Source organism: Micromys minutus (assembly GCF_963924665.1).
Source record: "Micromys minutus genome assembly, chromosome: 1".
Classification (NCBI taxonomy): Eukaryota; Metazoa; Chordata; class Mammalia; order Rodentia; family Muridae; genus Micromys; species Micromys minutus.
The window spans coordinates 254134230-254153886 of record NC_137969.1 but is presented as its reverse complement, the minus strand read 5'-3'; the positions used below and the strand labels follow the sequence as shown (position 1 = coordinate 254153886).

The window sequence follows — 19657 nt, the reverse complement described above, 5'->3', positions numbered from 1 at the left end:
TGTCTGGTGCGACCGGAATGAGGTACGGCAGGAAAGTCGTCTCATCAGTTCACGGATGCCCTGGTACGGGCCTCTTGCCGAAAAATCAAGCCAGGTAGCTGGGAGGTTGTGATGCTGAATCATCATTGTCTGCTTGACTGGGTTTGGAATCCCTTAGGAGACACAGCTTTGGAAATACCTGTGAGGGTCTTCCCAAAGGTGGCACCATCCCATGGGACCTTATAAAATGAGAAAGAGGGTGCTCGGCCAGCACTCACCTGTTTCTGCTTCCTGACCGAGAGAAAAGCTGCCTCCTTCCTACCCCTGCAGCAACAGCCACACCAGTGCATACCGGCACACTTCCCCTCCGTCATGGGTGTCTACAGATCCTCAAGCTGGGAGCCAAACAGAGCCCATCTTCCTCAAGTTGATCTTGTCAGACTACTAAGGCAGTCTTCCATAAGTGGGAAGAAGAGGAAGTTCTCACAGACCACATCATCAAAAGGTGATGGGCAGGGGTATTACTGAGCATCTGCCAACACTGCAGGTCCCCTTGTGTTACATTATAAACAGCGGGACAGCCGGGACACCCGAAGGAGGGGAAGCCCACTGGGAATTCTGTTTCCCTGAAAATGGGAATCTCCGTCAGTATCCTTTTCCTCTTCTAGGTTGACTATGATTCGATACTTAGAGTGATGGCGACCTGCTTGAGGCCACAGGAGAAAACCCACAGAACTGTGAAGATGCTAGCTAGCCCTCTGTTGGGACGTTTCCTACAGGGATGTGAGCACGTATCTGTTGCTGTTGTTGATTGGTCCTCTCTAATCTCGCTGGGAATGGAGGCATGAGTTTCTCACTACCGCCCCAATGTTGTGGATTCTCAAATGAAAGACACACACATACACACATGCACACACACACATTCGGCCTTTTTATTTAATATGCCTTAATCAGCTCAATGGCTGGGCCACTCCCAAAGTTCCATGTTGCTAACACCTCCTCTCTGATACTCCTGAGCTATTACTTACTAAAATCTATATTCCATCTTTGCTACCTCAGAGCCCATTGAGCCGCTTTCCCCCCGGCTCTTGAATGGCTTTACGCTCTCTCTTCTGCAGCTCTCCGGCCTAATCTTTCTACTTCGCTAATCACGCTGAAGTACTAAATCTTTTTTTTCCTTGGTTCCCTTGTCTGGGAAAACTAAAGTCCTACCTCTGTCTCCCTGCCCAGCCACTGGCTGCCAGCAATTTTACTTACCAATTAGAACCATCTGGGGGCAGGGAACCGCAGCATCTTACATGCAGGATTCTCATGTAATTTTTGGGAACCCAATTAACACAATACAAGCAATAAACTAAATAAATCCACAACACTTATCTATTCACTCCAGACAGGACACCCACAGACCTCAGAAACCGGTCCACCTGCATGCAGGTTAATTAGTTCATTTTAGAGGAGTTACTTATAGAAACATGGGTAAATCAAAAGCAGCTGAATAACCATAGCAGCTCACCAAAGCACGGGTGACCAACCACTCACACTCCTTCATCCCCAGAGCTTCCTGCCCAGCCTGCGTGCAACTCCCCCCAGGAATTACCAAGAGGAGAGGTGCGTGCAGGCCTGCACACGCACGCACGCACGCTTGTGTGTGTGTGTGTGTGTGGGGGGTGTTTCAGTTTGGAGAAATTAGCTACACAATGCTCGGATTCAAAACGAAGCTACTTGTAGCCAGTTGTAGTCCACTCATTCATATACCCCTCCATGCATCCTTAGCTCATCAATAGACCTCTTTGGTAAAGACCCCATAAGGCTGATAGATTGAGTGGGCCTTCCGTGATTGTGGAGAGTTGGAATGTTTCAGATCTCAAGCTGATTTATCTTGGATTTTTTTTTTTTTTTTTTTGGTCCCCTCACTAGCCAGTCATTGAATCGTCTTAACAGTCGACATCGGATTCCATTAATCCAACAGCTAAAAATGTTATCGGCCTCTGAGATCTACAGCAGAGATGTACTCACGGTGCCTGCCTGATAATTATACCAATGTAAAAATGCTTTGACTTCGCGAAATTGTTACACTGAACACAGTGTAAGCGCAAACAGACCCGCGTATCCTCACCATGGCCACTCATGTTTGGATACAGAATAAGCGTATTCCCTTGAAGTAATAATGGTTTTACACCAACAGTCTGTCTCTGCCCTCCACCAAGGACAGAGTTGGCCTGTAACTCCCTGCAGCTCCTCTGTGCCTCAAGTTCTGTCCTCAGTGTCCCATCAACAGGGAGGCAGGCAACCATTAATCCACCAGATCGCCTCCCTCCCGTCCTCCCTCTGTCATCTCCACAGGTACGCATGCATAACGGGGGCGTCAGGCCCTCCTGATGGCTCTGCAGACACAAAGCTGAACAAATCCCACGCGGCCCCCGTCCCCGCGGACGCTCCAAGGCACGAATGACCAAAGGAAGCACGGAACGAGCAGGAACCAGCTTCTCCAAGGCTCGCGCTTCCACCCGGCGCTCCTGGCCGCCACACCGCCCGGAGGCCGCGTGATGCGGGAACGCGGGAGGAGGAGCGCGCCTGCGTGAAAGGGCTGCGCGTGCGCAGCTGGTGTGTAGAAGGCCGCGAGTGTTCAGGGTCGTGAGGTGCAAGTTTGCCGCTGTCTCCACGGTGTTCTGGAGAGTGCTGCGCAGGCACTGTCCGGCGGAAGTTGCGGGTGGTACGCCCCTTGCAGTATGTTCTTTGGTCACAACTGGCTCTGGTGTCAGCGGAGGCTGCTCCTTCCGATCCATCCTCCGATCTGTCAGGAGAGATAAGGACCTAGGTCCGAGTGCCAAAGGGGCTAGGGCTGCACCTTTTGGTGACTGTTCCCCTATAAGTACCCGGCATCCCCTGGCTCCCTGTCCCCAGACTCCTAAAACTCGCCAGGTTCCAAGCCCCCAAACCCCAAGGCCTCAGTTTCCCAGACCCCAAAACTCTAAGGCCACTGGCTGCCTGGAACCTAAGCCTTAGAGTATCTGGCCTCCAGATTCCCAGCCCCCCCCCCCCCCCCATCCTTAAGGTTCCCAAATCCCAGTTTCTCAATATCCCAAAGCCATAAGAACTTTGGCTCCACTTTCCGAGGCCTGTAGCTTCCAAGCCCCAGGGCAAGCTATGGACAGCAGAGAGGAGAGCTCCTTCACGAGAATAAGACAGTGCAAAGGTGAAGGCTTCCTGTTCCCTTTAGACCTTTGAGAGGTGGAAAGAAAGTGGGAAGACTGCAGGAGGTGACGGTATTCTGCTTCGCTGGTGACAGACAGTGCTGGTTCTAGGGTGGGTCTGCTGGAGCTTGGGAGAAGTGGAACAGAGCCCAGAGTAGCTTTACTCTGTGCTCCAGACACCCATACCAGAGGCCACCTGGAGAATGGGTTGGAAGCAGCCAAGAGAACCCAAAGCAAATGAATGAGTACAACCTGTTTGTGGGGAGTCTGCGGCAGGGAATCTGTTGCAGCCACCCTGTGTCCAGCCTGGCAGCAGGAGGGCATGAAACCGGAAGAGGACCCAGCACCTCCACACAGATTTGCACACAAGGGTTGTGACACAAGGTGCTCATCCCGATGGTCGTAGCACCTGGATCACCTGCCATCTCACACCAAAGGATCCGAGTATCAAAGAAGGCCTTTAAAAACTCAAGAAAGTGGTTGTAAGAGCTGAACCAAGTTGATCCAGACAAAATACAAATGATCCGTGAACCTGGAAAAGAGATGATCTCATACTGGGAGAGATGACCCTAGTGGTGGACTATCATATTTAGAAATGTCTTGCTTTGTTAAATACAGTCAGGGCTTCGGGGAAACAGAGAATGCCCCTTGTGCAGGCAGTCTGGCACCCTCTGAGGGAATTGTGTCTTCTCCTTAGGTCAGCCATCCCGCTTTTGGGAGTTGGGTACCCATACCACTTAGTACCATTTAAGAATATTTGCTACAGTAGCTTACAGTCAGAACTGGAAGCAACCCTGATGCCCAGCACCTGGAGACTTGGTAGCTTGGTAAATGCGTGACATGCTACAGGAGTGGGGAAATGAAAGGGCTGGGCTGGAGAGAGAGCCCTGCAGGTGACGTGCTTGCTTTATAACTGTGATGGTCTGAGTTCAGTCAGAACTTACGCCAAGAAGCAGGCACAGTGGCACACCGTGATCTTACATTGAGGAGATAAAGCCAGGTGGATCCCTGAGTTTTGACAACGGGCCTGGCCTACCAGGGAGCCCTAGGATAGGGAGAGAACCCATATCACAAAAGCAATGAAACAAAGGCCTTGCTCCAGGGGAGTGTCACTTTGAGGTGACTGGCCTCCACATGTGCACATGTACACAGGGACAAGGGATCGTTGGTGTGGAAAAAAAGCAAGGTGAATATAGCATCTCTGATGATGTGCCACTTTTGGGTGTGGCACCGAGGGAGTTCTGTCTGTCTGTCTGTCTGTCTGCGCTGGCCAGTTTTATGTCAACTTCTACACAAAGTAGAGGCAACTGGAAGAGAGAATTTTTTTGTTTGCTTGTTTGTTTTTGTTTTCCAGACAACATTTCTCTGTGTAGCCCTAGCTGTCCTGGAACTTAGCCTGTTGACCAGTTCTTAAACTCAGAAATCTGCCCACCTCTGCCTCCTAAGTGCTGGGATAAAGGTGTTCACCCCCACCCTCTGGCAGAAAAGAGTATCTTGATCGAGAAAAATGCCTCCCGTAGGCAGGTCTGTGGGTTATTGTTTTGATCCATGGTTGAGGGCAGCTTACAGTGAATGGTAGAACTGAACCCCTGTGGCATAAAGAAGCAGGAACAGAAAGCTAAGAGGATCATGGCCTCTGCATCAGCTCTTGCCTCCAGGGCTCTACCATGTGTGAGTTCTTGCCCTGACTTCCCTCAGTGAAGGGCTGTGATCTGAGGCTATGAGCCAGAATAAACCGTTTCCCTCCAAGTTGCTTTTTGTGCTGTGTTTTATGACAGCAATAGAAATGCTAAGACAAGGTCACAGCAGGTGAAGGAAATAGAAGGCACACAACTGGTCGGTCACAGGAATATCTTGCTGGCTATAGCAGAGAACCGGAGGTAGAGTCAGGAGGAACAGAATGCTAGGTTTAATCCAACTCATCAAAGTGTTAGAAGACAGTTGGTAGGCATGGTGTGGAGTTTTAAAGGGCTGACTGTCTTCCAGGCGCTAGGTTCCCTGTAATACAACCAAAATGTCCTCAAAGCCTTCCCAGAAATACTTTGTGTTGTGTATAAATACATATTCATGAGTATATAATTCTAGCATATTATTCATCACATCAGGAAGGGGGGACAGCATAGAGTTGTTTCCACTTGGCAGTATTTTTTTTTATATTACCACAGTTCACCTTTTGTTTTAGGTTTAATTTTACATGTCTTGAGTGTTTTGCCTGCATGTATGTCTGTGCACGCAATGTCATGGAAAGAAGAGGGCACCAGACTCCCTGGAACTGGAATTGAGACACATGTGAGCTGCCATTCGGGTGCTAGGAGTCAAGCCTAGGTCCCCTAGGAGAGTAGCCAGAGTCTTAACCACTGAGCGGGCTCTGCAGCCTGGCACTTTGGTTTTGATGGTGGTATTGTATTCTGTGCAAAAGACAGGTAGCAGGTCTCCTGTCAGTGCGTAGTTAGGCCTTCTCCAGTGTTCCGTCTGGAACGGTGTTGTCGTGACCTTCTGTCAAAGTTGCTTCATTCTCTGCCTGCTCATCCATGCGACGGGTTCCCCGAACTGTTGGAGGAGGGCATGTGCGCAGCTGGCTGTGCTAGAATTTTCTCCAGATGACGAGTGCTGCTGCCCCACGTACGATAGAACATATCACAAAGTTCCGGACTGTGTATCTACATGCTCCGAATCTGAGTCCCTATCTGAGTCTGATAGTGTTTGCAGCTGGGCTTTGTAAAGGGGGTTAAGCCTAGATGGGTTCATGAGTGGGGGGTTCCCTGTGATGGGGTTAGTATCCTTGTGAGGAGAGGAGGTGAGGTCACAGAAAGATGCCCTCAGTAGACCTTGAAATGCTGCTTGTTCTTGGCTTCCCCCAACCTGCTTGATGTCTCTCAGCAGACCAAGTGGGACACGATGTTTTCTCTCTCCCAGTCTGCAAAATGGTATCTCTGTGTTTCCTAAAGTATTTATGGCAAGCTTCAAGCTATCCAAAGTGTTAGGTGCAGAGACCTCACAGTCCCACCACTGACCTCAGCAGCCCCCTCCTGCCATTCACCACTGCACTGAGACCTGCATCACTTTAACCAGTGGATATACCCATGTAACGTTCCTGTAAGACCAAAACCACGTCAGCTCGGGAGCAGCCCATAGATTCCAGGGGACACTCAGCTGCCCTGAGCACCTGTTGTCCACGTTGTTCCTGTTGTTCCTCCGACTCATGCTGAAGAGCACACAGCTCCTTCCCTACTGCAGAGTCCCTGCACGTCCTTGGGCTTCATTCTTTACAGCCACACGATCTTTTCACTCCACGAAGTTCTGCAGTTGGCGTACCCATCCTGCCTTCTGTTGATGGCTGTGCGGATACTTTCCAGTTTTTGACAATAAAGACCAGAGCTACTGTGCATTTGAGTGCGAGGCTTCCTGAGGGTACACATGCGTTTCTCTCGCTCACGCCCACCAGAAGAATCGTTGGGTCAGATGACAGGTGCTGGATTTAACTTCATTATAAGCTACCAGTCCCTGATGGGCATGGTAGCACGTTCATATAGTCCCAGGACGCAGGAGGCCGAGGCAGGAGATTTATAAATTCAAACCCAGCCCGCACTGCATACCCTTTCCAGAGTCCTGCCAGGAGGCAGTGGTGGGCATCAGGAAAGCTCTTTCATCCCACATCTAGTTGCCATTGCTGTCTTTTCATCTTAGAATGTGTGTGGTGGCTTCTCATCCTGCTAATTTGCATTTCCTGGTTAGAAAATGGAACACACCTCGACGCCCCCCCCTGCCTTATTAGCTATTCATGTAACTTGCTGGGTCCAAGTCTGTCTCCCAGGAAGATGAAGTGGGGTGTTACCCTCCAAGCCTTATTTGGGGAAACTCTGGAGCATGGGATGTACAGCTGGACAGTGTCGGATTACTGTGTACCCAGCAAGGACTTCCTCATCTGAGGGGTGTGTCTCCCTGGGGCAGTTTGTGTGCTTAGTGTTGGGTGATGTACAGGATCAAAGTTGAAACAAGGTGTCACACTCGACGTTATCAGAAGGTCACTTGATAATCTGGCTTCTGTGACACTGGGCAAGGTTATTTAGCAGTGAAACCTTAATCACATAGGTGCAGCTAGTGGCCTCTCTAGAAGGAGGAGTCAGGGGGAAGCCGAAGTCACTGCCAAGGACACTCCCAAGGAAGCCACACTGGGTAGTGTCGGCATCTATTAAACTGGTGGCTACTGACACACAACCCTGTGGCCCGTTCCTGTGCCCAGCGCTGGCTTCACGTTTCTCCAGTGTTTTCAAGTCATGTTTGGTCATGTGTATTTTTGTCCCAAATTTATTATTTTATCCAGGGGGTTATTTTAACATGCTGTCCCGGCATTACAAGCTCCTCACAAGAACTAATTCTAACATTTCTTCTGCTATATTTGGTATGAATGAGGCCGTATCCCGGACCTGTTGGTCCCCTTCTGCCTGAAAATGTTGAGACCACCTAGAACTTCAAATCGGCCAAGTCGTGTGTCACGTGTGTCAGAGGAGAGGAAGACATGGAACCTGGAGGCAAGCTGGGGCAGGGCTGTTTTGGAGCCTCACATAAGGAGGGGAAGGAGCGGGGCACGAAAGAGATGGCAAAGCTGGTAAGGACAACAGATGGGCACCAGGCCACGGGCGTTGGGAGTAAAGGATGCTCAGACCCCAGATTCAAAGGGAGGGGCTGTTCAAGTAATGAATGAGTCATGTGGGGTTGGGAGAAGCGAAGGATGGAGCTCTCAGAGCTAGGAGGAGGGGACTGTTAACCGGAGGGTGTGCAGAGGCACAAAGAGCAAAGATGGGCAGCATCGCAGGCTGGAGATGCGCCCCTACCTTCCTACTCTTGCTCCTGGAAGCAGAAATACACTGAAGAGGAAATCTGATCTGTCCGGTAGGGAAAAGGAGCGTGCCAGGCTTCGTCCATGCCACATACACTGGACACCTGCCCTGAGATGCAGGACACGGTGAGCCATGGGTGGGATGGACAGGCAGAGAGGTCAGATCTGGGGTCCCTTGGGAGGGAATGAATATCACACTTTCCTTAGTACCTGATGGCCCGTGGGCACGCCTAGCATGCTACAAAATCCCAATAACTGTTATCAGAGACCAGGCCAATGGGCCCAGGTCTCAGCCTCCCACACTCGTCTGAAACACCAAGTGTGCAGAGTTGTGCCTCACCCCAACTCATGCCAAAGTCCTAGCCACCAAGGAAATCAGGCACCTGTGTTTGGAGATAGGACTGTTAGAGAGGTGAGTAAGGTGGGCTTATGTGTGATTATGTCTTTCAAAGAAAGGACACATACTTTAGGATGCACTGAGGACACAGGAGACTCAGTTTACACACAGGGAGAGGAGTCTCGGGATAATCTACATACTGCCCCTGCTCTAGGACTTCTGGCTTCTGGGGCCTCAAGACATGTCTGCTGTTGGGTGCCTGTCTGTTGGACTGCTGTGGAAACCTGGCCGGTGAGCAGAGCCAAGACAGAAACAGAATGACAGCCCAGCACCTCCATAAGTTTCCTGTTCTGTAGGACCCTGTTCAGGAAGTGAGTTCATGGGCCCAGAGACCCACTGGCTTATCTGAGGGGAACATGTGTTACCACACCTGGGGCTGCACAAAGGTTCATACACGAGCACCACAGATTTGGCCCAGTGTCCTCAAGTGACTGCAGGGCATCTGGACCACCTCCCTATGTCCAAGCTACAACGTACAACTGCCTCTACCACAAGCAACTTTATAGCCCTGGAACCCCAAATATAGCTACCTGTTACCCCGTGACTGATGCTACAGCTGCCCAAGGGAAAGGAGGAGAGAGAGGAGGGGAAGGTAGCTTTTACGGAAGTAGACCTAGTCAAGCATTCTCAACAGCAGTGATCTATAGTGAGAAATCTGGAATTTTGGTTTCTTTAAAAAATACAAATATTCTAAGAATATGTTTCCATTTTAATCCTTGATATGGGGAGATGGGGCTGCTTTGTAGCAGCTGACTGTGATTTGCCTTATGCTCTAGCAGAGGCATGGTTTTGCCAGCTGAGGATAGTTTCTGTGGTTGTGTGGCATTCGGAATTTTGGAATTTTTTTCAAAGGTGATGGTGGTGGTGGAGGTGATGGTGGAGGTGATGGTGATGGTGGAGGTGATGATGGTGGTGATGGTGTTGGAGATGATGATGGTGGTGATGGTGGTGGTGATGGTGGTGGAGGTGATGGTGGTGGTGGAGGTGATGATGGTGGTGATGGTGTTGGAGATGATGATGGTGGTGATGGTGGTGGTGATGGTGGTGGAGGTGATGGTGGTGGTGGAGGTAATAGTGGAGGTGATAGTGGTGGTGCAGGTGATGGTGGTGGTGCAGGTGATAGTGGAGGTGATGATGGTAGAGGTGGTGGTGATGGTGGAGGTGGTGGTGGAGGTGGTGATGGTGGAGGTAATGGTGGTGGTGGAGGTGATGGTGGTGGTGCAGGTGATAGTGGAGGTGATGATGGTAGAGGTGGTGGTGGTGGTAGAGGTGGTGGTGGTGGTGCAGGTGATGGTGGTGGTGGAGGTGATGGTGGTGGTGGAGGTGATGGTGGTGGTGGAGGTGATGGTGGTGGTGGTGGAGGTGGTGGTGGTGGAGGTGATGGTGGTGGTGGTGGTGGTGGTGGAGGTGATGGTGGTGGTGGAGGTGGTGGTGGTGGTGGAGGTGGTGGTGGAGGTGGTGGAGGTGGTGGAGGTGGTGGTGGTGGAGGTGGTGGAGGTGGTGGTGGTGGAGGTAGAGGTGGTGGTGGTGATGATGGTGGTGCAGGTGAAGGTGGTGGAGGTGATGATGGTGGTGGAGGTGGTGGTGGTAGAGGTGATGGTGGTGGTGGTGGAGGTGATGGTGGTGGTAGAGGTGGTGGTGGAGGTGATGGTGGTGCAGGTGAAGGTGGTGGTGGTGGAGGTGATGATGGTGGTGGAAGTAGTGGTGGAGGAGGTGATGGTGGTGGTGGTGGAGGTGATGGTGGTGGAGGTAGAGGTGGTGGTGGTGATGATAGTGGTGCAGGTGAAGGTGGTGGTGGTGGAGGTGGTGGTGGTGGAGGTGATGATGGTGGTGGAGGTGGTGGTGGTGGAGGTGATGATGGTGGTAGAGGTGGTGGTGGTGGAGGTGATGATGGTGGTGGAGGTGGTGGTGGTGGAGGTGATGGTGGTGGTGGAGGTGGTGGTGGTGGTAGAGGTGGTGGTGGAGGTGATGGTGGTGGTGGAGGTGGTGGTGGTGGAGGTGATGGTGGTGGTAGAGGTGGTGGTGGTGGTAGAGGTGGTGGTGGAGGTGATGATGGTGGTGGTGGAGGTGGTGGTGGTGGTGGAGGTGATGGTGGTGGTGGTGGAGGTGATGGTGGTGGTGGTGGAGGTGATGGTGGTGGTGGAGGTGGTGGTGGTGGAGGTGATGGTGGTGGTAGAGGTGGTGGTGGTGGTAGAGGTGGTGGTGGAGGTGATGATGGTGGTGGTGGAGGTGATGATGGTGGTGGTGGTGGTGGTGGTGATGGTAGTGGTGGTGGAGGTGATGATGGTGGAGGTGGAGGTGGTGGAGATGACGGTGGGTGTGGGGATCATGATGGAAGTTGTAGAGATCACGGAGGGGCACATGGCGGTTCAGAGATGGCACTGCTGGTGGGCTCGTGGCAGGGCTTAGCTGGTGGAGGCGATGGAGCTTGGGGCACCAACAAGCAGGAGTCCAGATGGAGACTGGTGGAGGCATCTCACTGGAGATGAGGACCGTGGAGCTGGAGGAGGTGATGTGTGTGGAAGCATGGAGAGGGCATTGGGAAGATGGGGCCGTCTGCAGAGAAGGTGGGACTGAGTGGGGAGTGGGTGTTATGGTATTATAGACCAGGGCTGAGGCCCGGGGAAGCGTGGTGCTCGGCTCATCCACTCCCGCGACGGTGTTTGTGCTCCTTGTGACTTTCGGAAAGGGGTGGACCAGGTGGATGTTATGCTGCGGACAGGTTCCCTGAGGCCAAGGGCTAGGGAGTTGGGGAGGCAGCATCTGGCCCCTGCTGCACTTGTTTCTCATGGCCTCGACCTTCCCACACCTGCTTCCTCTCACATGACGTCTTACCCTATGCACCTTGCTCTGTCTTCGACTTGGAGGCTCCTGGGAAGCCACAGTATCAAGGGAGGGTTCCGCAGCACCCCTGCACTCCCTCCAGCTTTGTCCTGCCCTTCTGCTGAGTGCTAGTCCCATGGAGGACCCAGGCCTCTGGTCACCAGAGTCTGTGCTGCACACAGCTGATGTACCTAACACATCCCAGAAGCAGGCAAGTTCTAGACTTGTTGCCCATTGGCTGAGATCTGGGGATACTGCCAAGACTTTGTACATGCCTCAGTTTACCATCTGGCCAACGGGTCAAGGTGGATACTTCCAGAATGGGTGCCAAGAGGCCTATGCTGTCCAGGAATAGAGCTGGAGGCTTAGTGAAGCCCAGCTGGGCGGAGTCCACAGACCTGAGGGGCCCCAGGAGGCCTCTCCTCCCAGGGCTCAAGACCCCCTCCCCTCACCCCCATTGGTATGTCAACAGCTGCCTTCTCCTCCCGGACTGGAAAGCTTGGGCTGAGTCATGGGCCCAACTGGGAACATGACAGGGCCTCCTGCAGGACAGTGGCTCCTATCCAGGCTTCGTGGGAGGCAGGGTGAGTGTGGGGCAGGGGAGGGCCAGGCACCTCCTCCCAGGACTTACATCTGGAGCCAGACCTAGGAAAGCCAGAGGAATTGGCCCAGGAAATGTCAGGCCCTTTGCGTACCAGCTTAGGGTGGCCAGGGCCTCTGTGACAGGCACAGCCCCCACCCTGCCCTGAACTTGGCTCAAGCAGAATGGAGGCTGATATATCACATGCTGAGGCCGTTCTATTCCATCCAGCCTGAGGGCTCATGGGCCATCCACCTTCCTATGCAATGTCCAGCACAGGGAGGTATAGGGGAACTGCCATAGGCCTCAAACTTCAGCCCAGAGCCCAGCCACCCACTACAGTGGGACAGGAGGGGGTGAGAGGAAACAAGAAAGCCTTTGGCCCTGAAGGCGGTGAAGGTAACATGGAGGGAGACATAAGAGAGCAAAGTCCATAGTTTGGGGTTTGTCTGGATGGCTTGGAGGAGGTAGAGAGTCATAACCACAGAATCAAGTCTTAGATCCAAGACCCTTCCCTTCCTCATATTATCCTGCCTCTCAGGGGAAAGAGACTGTCCAACACCAGGCCTGTCCCAATCCACTCCCCCACTGGGCATGACCACCTCTTAGACTGAGTCCCCATGTTGCCCCCAGCCACTCCCAGTCTAGCAAAGCCCACTTTTCCCAACCCCGAGAACCACCACAGACATCTTCACCTGCAGTTGGCTTTATTACACAGCCATCGTGACCAACAGAATGTGTGAAACAGGGAGACAGCGCTCGTTTCTAGGAACGGTGCAGGACTGTGCAAACAACCCAGCCCAACCTAGGAAGTAAAGAGTTTTCCTGTGGAGTCATTCCCCAGTGGTCCCTCCAGGGGCACAGCAGCAGTGAGACCACAGGCAGGAACAGTAGCTGGGTTGGCGCCGGGAACCCCACACACAGCAAAAAGCACCTGGGCCTCTTCTACACCCGCCTTGTGCTCTCCACACAGGTAGCATATCAGACACACACCTACGCACAACTGAACCATGCCAGTTATAAACGTATAACTAGTCACTATTCTTTGTTAATTTCACAGTAACTGTGCACCAAAGACAACGAGTCCAGTGTAGACTCGGGGTAGGCTTCCTGCCCCGGGAAAGCAACAACTAGAGGGAAAACCAACACAGGGGTGTTCTGCCCGCGCATGGGCAGTGCTACACACATGTGCACACGCGTGCACGGGTAAGGGGGGAATGAGTGAGCGGTCACTCGGATCATAAGTCACAGGGAGGAGTCAGAAGCCAGGATATCACTGCAGGATATCACTGCCTCGTCTGCGCTCTGCACTGTAGCCTGTCCTGGGCCTCCAGTCTTGGAGCATCACTCACAGGCACCAGCTGCCCGGGCCAGCCGTGGACGTTAGGAGAGCTCAGAGATGGTTAGGACATGGACATCGTGTCTGTCCACCTCGGGGAGACCAACTGTCACTTCGCTCCAGACCAAGCAAACAAATAAATACATCAAATGTTAGCAGAAGACACAATGACTTAGACGTGCCCGACTCTGTCCCCGGGGCCGCTTGTGACCAGCAGAGACAGCCCTGACAGGGAGAGGGCAGGTTGTTTCGGGCAGCTCTACCACTTGCAGAGGCCACCCCCCCGTCCTGCCCCACTCCCTTCCTGAAATGACCAAGGCTTGCTTGGGGTGCAAGTCATCAAAGTAAGGGGGCCCATATCCATGGCAAAGGCAGAGGGCTGAGTCCTTCACATTTCAAGGGCGCCAGCCTTCCTTCCAGGGCTGTAGCTGAAGGGAAAATCTGTGACAGCTGCTTCCACTCATGCCCCATGGCAGGAGGCGGCACAGCAAACATTGTCCCTGCTAAGCTGGACGAGCTCTGGCCTTGTTTGGGGCCTGGGAATGGCTGTAGCTCCAGGGAGACCCTTAGGAAGCAGAAGAGTGACTCCCGGGGCCAGGCCTGATGGAACGCAGCATCAGCTTCAACACGCAGAGCTTGGCTTGCTGCAAAATCTGCTACCCCCAGCCCCATGAGGCCAGAAGGGGACACTTGCAGGGTCCTCAACCAGTCACAGACACAGAGTAGCCTTGGGAGGCTCCTGATAGAACCCATTTCCAAATCCCCCTTCTTTGCCCAAAGTTGCACGCACACACACACACACACACACACACACACACACACACACACAGACACCCATTCCACCCTGCTAGCAGCCACTCCAGGGACACCTAGCTTCAGCCATCCTCCACATGGTGCTGGTGGGGCGGGTCCCCGCTGGGGCTATGCCTCCTGAAAGGCCAGCTGAATCACTATGGCCCCTGCTGGTGCTTGCTGTGCCCGAGGCCTTCTCAACAGGGGCTCCTGCTGTTGCTCACAGTGCACCCTGTTAGACACTTGCATTAATGACCTTCTTGACAACTGAGTCATTCTATCACAGTATTAGGCACACAAGGACACTCTCAGGATCCCAGCAGGGTGGTCAGGGAAGCCCCAGGTCACAGGAAAACTGTGCTCCCTCTCACTGCCCAGTGGACGGCAGGCCGGGCACTCTAGAACCTTGCTAGAGAGGACAGTAGAGGGTATCCCTCACTGGGCAGGGTACAACCTGCTCAGGTGTGAGGTGGAGAGAGGGGAGGAGGAGACAACCCATCCAAGCAGCAGCAGCAGCATTCATTCAGGTTGGCTGGTGCGACATTCTAGCCTTGGGGTAGGGCTACCACCTGCCTGGGCTTCTTCCTCTGTCCCCGAGTCCCACCCAGGACACCCTGCCCCTTCTCTTCCTCCACCTCGGGGACGCAGAAAAGCACTTCACACAAGCAAGGGCTTGACGAGGCCATAGTGGAACTTGCGGACGTGGCGATACAGGTCACCAGACTGTGTGAATCGGCGCTCACACCAGCGGCAGGCGTGGGGCTTCTCCCGTGTGTGGACCACAGCATGCCGGCTTAAGTTGTGTGAGTACTGGAAGCTCTTGCCACACTGCATGCACGTATAGGGCTTCTCCCCAGAGTGTGTCCGCTCATGCCTCTTCAGCGTGTATGTGCAGGAGAAGGTCTTGCTGCAGAGGGGGCACGTGGGCACGGCCCCCTCAGGGGAGAGCCTGGTACGGACACTGTCCCGCTCTCGGAAGTGGGCACTGAGATGCAGCTGCAGCGCGTGGGTGCTAGGAAACAGCTTGCAGCACAGCGGGCAAATGCAAAGGTGCCTGCTGGGTCCCAGCTCCTCACTGTCCACAACTGGCTCTGCATGCAGCCCAAGTTGCTGGCTGCCTGTCTCTTGGATGTGCAATGGCTCCAAGTCCACTGCCAGGCCCTGGGCTGCAGAAGCACAGACCGGCGGTGGGGACCTGTCTGCGCTCTGCGGGCTGCTGCTGTCTTGTTCAGAGAACGAATCTTGCTCAGCCTTCACCAGAGGTTGGGCCCCTTGCTGTATGGAGCTGCAGAGGGATGTCTGGAGGAGACAGGGTGGGTGGACCTGCTCTGGTCTTGGGCCAGGCTTCACTGACAGGTCCAGGGCCCCGCTTGACTCCTCTGAGACCTGCCAAGATGGAGGTCCGAACTTTGGCAGGGAATGGGCAGCCTTGGCCCCTAGAGATGGGGGTTTGGCCTTTGGTGTGGCTTGGCAGAAGGCTGGGGACCAGGAAGGCAGGGGGTGTGGTGGCTGCCCAGGAAGCTCTGTCCCCAGCGTACGGGTCTCCAGATCTGGGTCCTTCTTTCTGAGCCTGCCCTTGCAGACCTTGACGATGTCATACATGTGTAGGTAGCTGGCGGCAGCCAGGACGTCCTCGACAGGTAGGCTGTGCAGGTCCAGGCGGCCCTCGTACATGAAGTCCAGCAGGCGGCTGAAGGCGGGTACCGTGACGATGTCGCCGTTGAGCCGCACTGTGTCGCGGCTGCTCGCGGGCTGGTCCCTGTAGAAGAGATGGAAGTAGACACTGCACGCGGCCAGTACAGCGCGGTGCGCAGGGAAGCGCGCGTCGCCCACCAGGACAGTGCAGTCGCACAGGAACCCAAGCTCGCGCTGCTGCCTCAGGCGTCCCAGCAGCCGTACGCCGTGCTCCGGGAACTCCATGCCGCCGCAGTCATCACCTGGGCACAAACGGGACGCCTGTCAACACGCCGGGGATGCCGTGGCCGCCGCTCGCCCCGACGCGCCCTTCCCGGGTACAGGCAGCCCACAGAGAGGCGCGGGAGTGACGCGCGCAACCGCCAGCCCTGAGCTGCCCCGGCACCTGCCCGGAGCAGGAAAAACTCGATCGAAAGTAAACAGAAGCCGCTCTGCCGCCGGGGCGGGGCTCGGGGCGCAGCGGAGGGGCCGAGCGGCGCGGACAGAAGTCAGGACTTCAGGCTGTCTCGCCCGCACCCCCCCCCCCAGCCTGCCGCGCCCCCCGACGCCGGAGTCGCCGCCCGCCCGCGCCGCCGCCAGCTGCCACCGCTGCCGTCGGCCCCATTTATGGCAGCGCGGCCGTGGGGAGCGGCCGACTAGGCAAGCGGAGCCGAGAACCCGCCCCTGTGCTCACCTCCGCCGCACGCGCGGCTCCCCGCTTGTTCTGCAAGATTTCCCGTGCAGCTCGAACCGCACGGAGCTACGGGAGGCGCGCCCCGGCCGGGAGGGCGCGGGGACCCGGACGGCGCCGGGCGGGGCGCGCACTAACTTGGCCGGCGGGGCAACGCCTGCTGCTTGCCCCGCCCCGAAGAGCGAAACTCCCGGCTGGAGCTGGAGGGGGCGGGCCAGGCGACTTCCCGGAGCGGCGGAACCGCTGAGGTCACCTAGCTACCCCTTCTCCGTCCGCCCCACCCGGTCGGCCCCGCTAGAAGCTAGCCCGCCGCACTCTGTGGCGGGAGGGGGTGCGGGACCCTCTCGCGATACTTGTCTCCTGGGCCTCTGTGCCCTCCATGGGGTCCCGACTGCCCCGGTGGACAAAGGGGCAGTTGCTTCTCCCTGCACTAATGCACCAGCAGTCACTGAAGGCATAGCCGGGACAATGGCCTCGGACCCGTTGGAAGATGGGTCAGGGCGCCACTGGGAGACGGCAAATGTCAAAAAGAAATTCATTTCCTAGGAAGCATTCTCTTGAATTCTTGAGTTCAGGTTAACGCAGCTGAGACAGACGGTGGAGCTGGGGTCTCTGACAGAGGAGTATTGTCCTTTGCAGACCCTGGGCTGGCAGCCAAGCACAGTAAGATCTGTGACAGAGGGCACTGGATAGGGCAGATGCGGTGGGATGGGTTAAAGACACAGTCACAGAGAAGTGACAGGAGAACTCCGGAGTTAGGCGGACAGGTCACAAGGATGTGTTTGAGGAGACGGAGAGAGGCCAGGGCCGGCACCCTGGGCAGAGTGTTCCAGGGGAATCAGGGTCAGCCAGGTATGAGGAGACACCTGCTTCTTGGGGGGACATGAAATGGTAACAATGGAGCTCTGGGTTTAGAGGAGTTGAGGCCCCCCTGGCATGGGCTACACCAACGGCTGGGAGGTCCTCTCCCCAAGGGGTGCAGGTGGAGGGGTGTTCTTAACTGGGGTGGGGGGTTGATGTTGCTTGAGACATCGCTTAGGTGAGCTTCATAACCCTGTCAGATGGTCTCATTTACAGTTCTAGGGTGAGGGAGGGGCCACATAGCAGTAAACTGCAGGGCCAAGGTTCCTAAGGGGGCCAGGCCCATTTGGAATTTTCACCTTGCATTTGTTATAAGTCCAGGGACCAAGAATGTTGGGTGGGCACCATACAGGATGCTAGAGGGTATGCAGGAAGGAGGTCTTGTGCAGGGATTATAAGAAAATGGGCAAAGGCCAGGTACTTGGGAAGACTAGACAAGGGCATTCTGGATAGAAGAGGCTGATGAGCCCTTCCTTACCCTTGCTCCTTAGACACTCAGAACAGAGTGCCCAGTTGTGTAGTGGGGCTTTCTGGGGACAGTACCAGGCCCCCTCCCCTGTTCAAAGTCAGATTGGAAGCCTAAGGGGTTTTCAGGGTTCCTGGAGGATTGAGATTCTACAGGGAAGAGGACCACAGTGTTATACTAAACAGCAGGCTAAAGCAGGGATATTTCAAGTTCTAGACCAGCTAGAGGTACATGGCAAAGCCCGGTTCTCAACTTCCTGTCCTAAAAAAAAAATCGTTTACCTGAAATGCACATCTGTCTATGGCCATACCACCCTGAACTGCACATTTGACTAGAGATATGAAGTATTCCCTACGTCTGGCAACTGCAGCAAGGAGCCTAGAGTCGTACATTTATCCAGCTGAGGGACGGAGCTTGGCTGTCCCCAGCATAGGAGCCCTGCCTGGGGAGAGCCAGTCCCCCCCCCCACTATCCAAGTAATTACCCCACTCTACCTCTGCAGGAATGGCACACATCATATGTTCAGGGAAAGCCCAGATCCTGTTTTGCTCTGAGTCTGCCAGGATTGGAACCTGCCTCTGCCTCAGCCCCTCCCAGAGTTAGCATGATTCCGGGCCCCAATATCAGTGGCTCTCAACCTTCCTAAACCTTTGACCCTTTAATACAGTTCCTCATGTTGTGGTGACTTCTAGATATAAAAATATTCTTGTTGCTACTTAATAAATTTAATTTTGCTACTTTTACGAATCGTAATGTGAACACCTGCTTTCCCTATGGATGCTCTTAGGGGATCCCTGCGAAAGGGTCATTAGCTCCCCAAAGGGTTGAGAAACACTGCCCTATCCCCTTAACGATACCTTTGCTAGTGGGGACTAGCAACCAGGGAATCAGAGCACATTCTAGGGTCCTATGAAAATTAACTCTCGGTGATACTATAAGGTGATGTGCCTGAAGTCCTGGGATGTTCTTTCCAAAAGTCCCCATCACTGTGTCCTCTTCATTCCTGTCTTTGCTTGAAGGTCACCTCTTTAGCTCGTTTTCCTCCTGATCCCTCCAGACCTGGAGCCCTTCCTCTACTCCTGCTTGGACCAGCTTAAGGAGTCAAGGGGAGGTGCATCCCTGTTTCTTTATCAGGGCAGAGGCTTGTGTGTGCACTGGTTGAGCCTAAGTCGGCCACAGAATGCCTCTGGAGAAAACAATGACTGGATGTTGACCGCTGACACCAACCCGCTCCCCTTTCCCTCTTCCATGTCTGGCATCTAACAATGCCTCCAAAGCCGCCTAGTCCCTCGCTTACCCTGTCCTGCTCTGAGGACAGAGAAGCTGCTGCCTGCAGGACCAGCCACACCTGCAGGGCACCTTCCTCAGGCTGGTCCACCATCTGTGCTGAGAACCCTGCTACCTGACACTCAAGTTTTCTCTGGCCAGTGCTCTGTGGCATATAGATGCCAGAGGCTATCCCAAAGCCACAGTCCAGCTGGTGCAAGCAGAACCGCTCCAGATTTAGGGTGCCGTCTAACCTGGGAGCTGTCTCAAGGCCCAGACCTCTCAGCTCAGGATAGGTCTCAGGCACTTGAGTCCAAACAAGGTGCCAGCAGCTGCTAGAGAGAGGGAAGAAGAGCTCTGTCCCTGGGGAAGAGGGTCAGGGACCATAGGTTTTGTTGGAGACTGCAGAGGGCCCTAGGGCTTGCTTCTCACCCTGTGGTTCTGTCTAGGAGGCCCAAGAGCCACCCGTGTTGTTAAAGTGTAGACCCAGAAGGAGTTGCCTATCTTCCCTCCACCCCCACCTCCGGACACTGAGGAAGAGAGTCTCAAAGAAGGGAGGCGGGACTGATCACTACAAAGAAACAGGGCTCACCACAGGTAGGAGCTGTCTCCAACACTGGCTTCCAGGAAGAGCACCCAAGTGAAACGGGTCACTAGAGAACAGCAGGGAACTGCTATGTGTTCCACAAGAGGGCGCCCTGCTGGCTCTCACTGCCCAGACCTGTGTAGCAGCGGGATGAGGGAAGTAGGAGAGG

The 19657-nt window shown here is 54.5% G+C and overlaps 1 protein-coding gene across 1 annotated transcript; it reads right to left on the bottom strand.

The window, feature by feature from the left end:
• Positions 1-12644: 12644 nt before the first annotated feature.
• On the bottom strand, positions 12645-16420 carry ZBTB42 (zinc finger and BTB domain containing 42). Its single transcript, XM_080917735.1, has 2 exons — positions 16313-16420; positions 12645-15881 (listed from the first exon to the last, which is right to left on the bottom strand). The coding sequence occupies exon 2, from the start codon at positions 15862-15864 to the stop codon at positions 14602-14604; it is 1263 nt and encodes a 420-aa protein (XP_080773861.1). The 5' UTR covers positions 15865-15881; positions 16313-16420; the 3' UTR covers positions 12645-14601.
• Positions 16421-19657: the final 3237 nt, after the last annotated feature.

What these genes read in the sequence shown, in the direction of transcription:
- ZBTB42 (XM_080917735.1), bottom strand. Translation starts at nt 15,864, where the DNA reads ATGGAGTTCCCGGAGCACGGCGTACGGCTGCTGGGACGCCTGAGGCAG.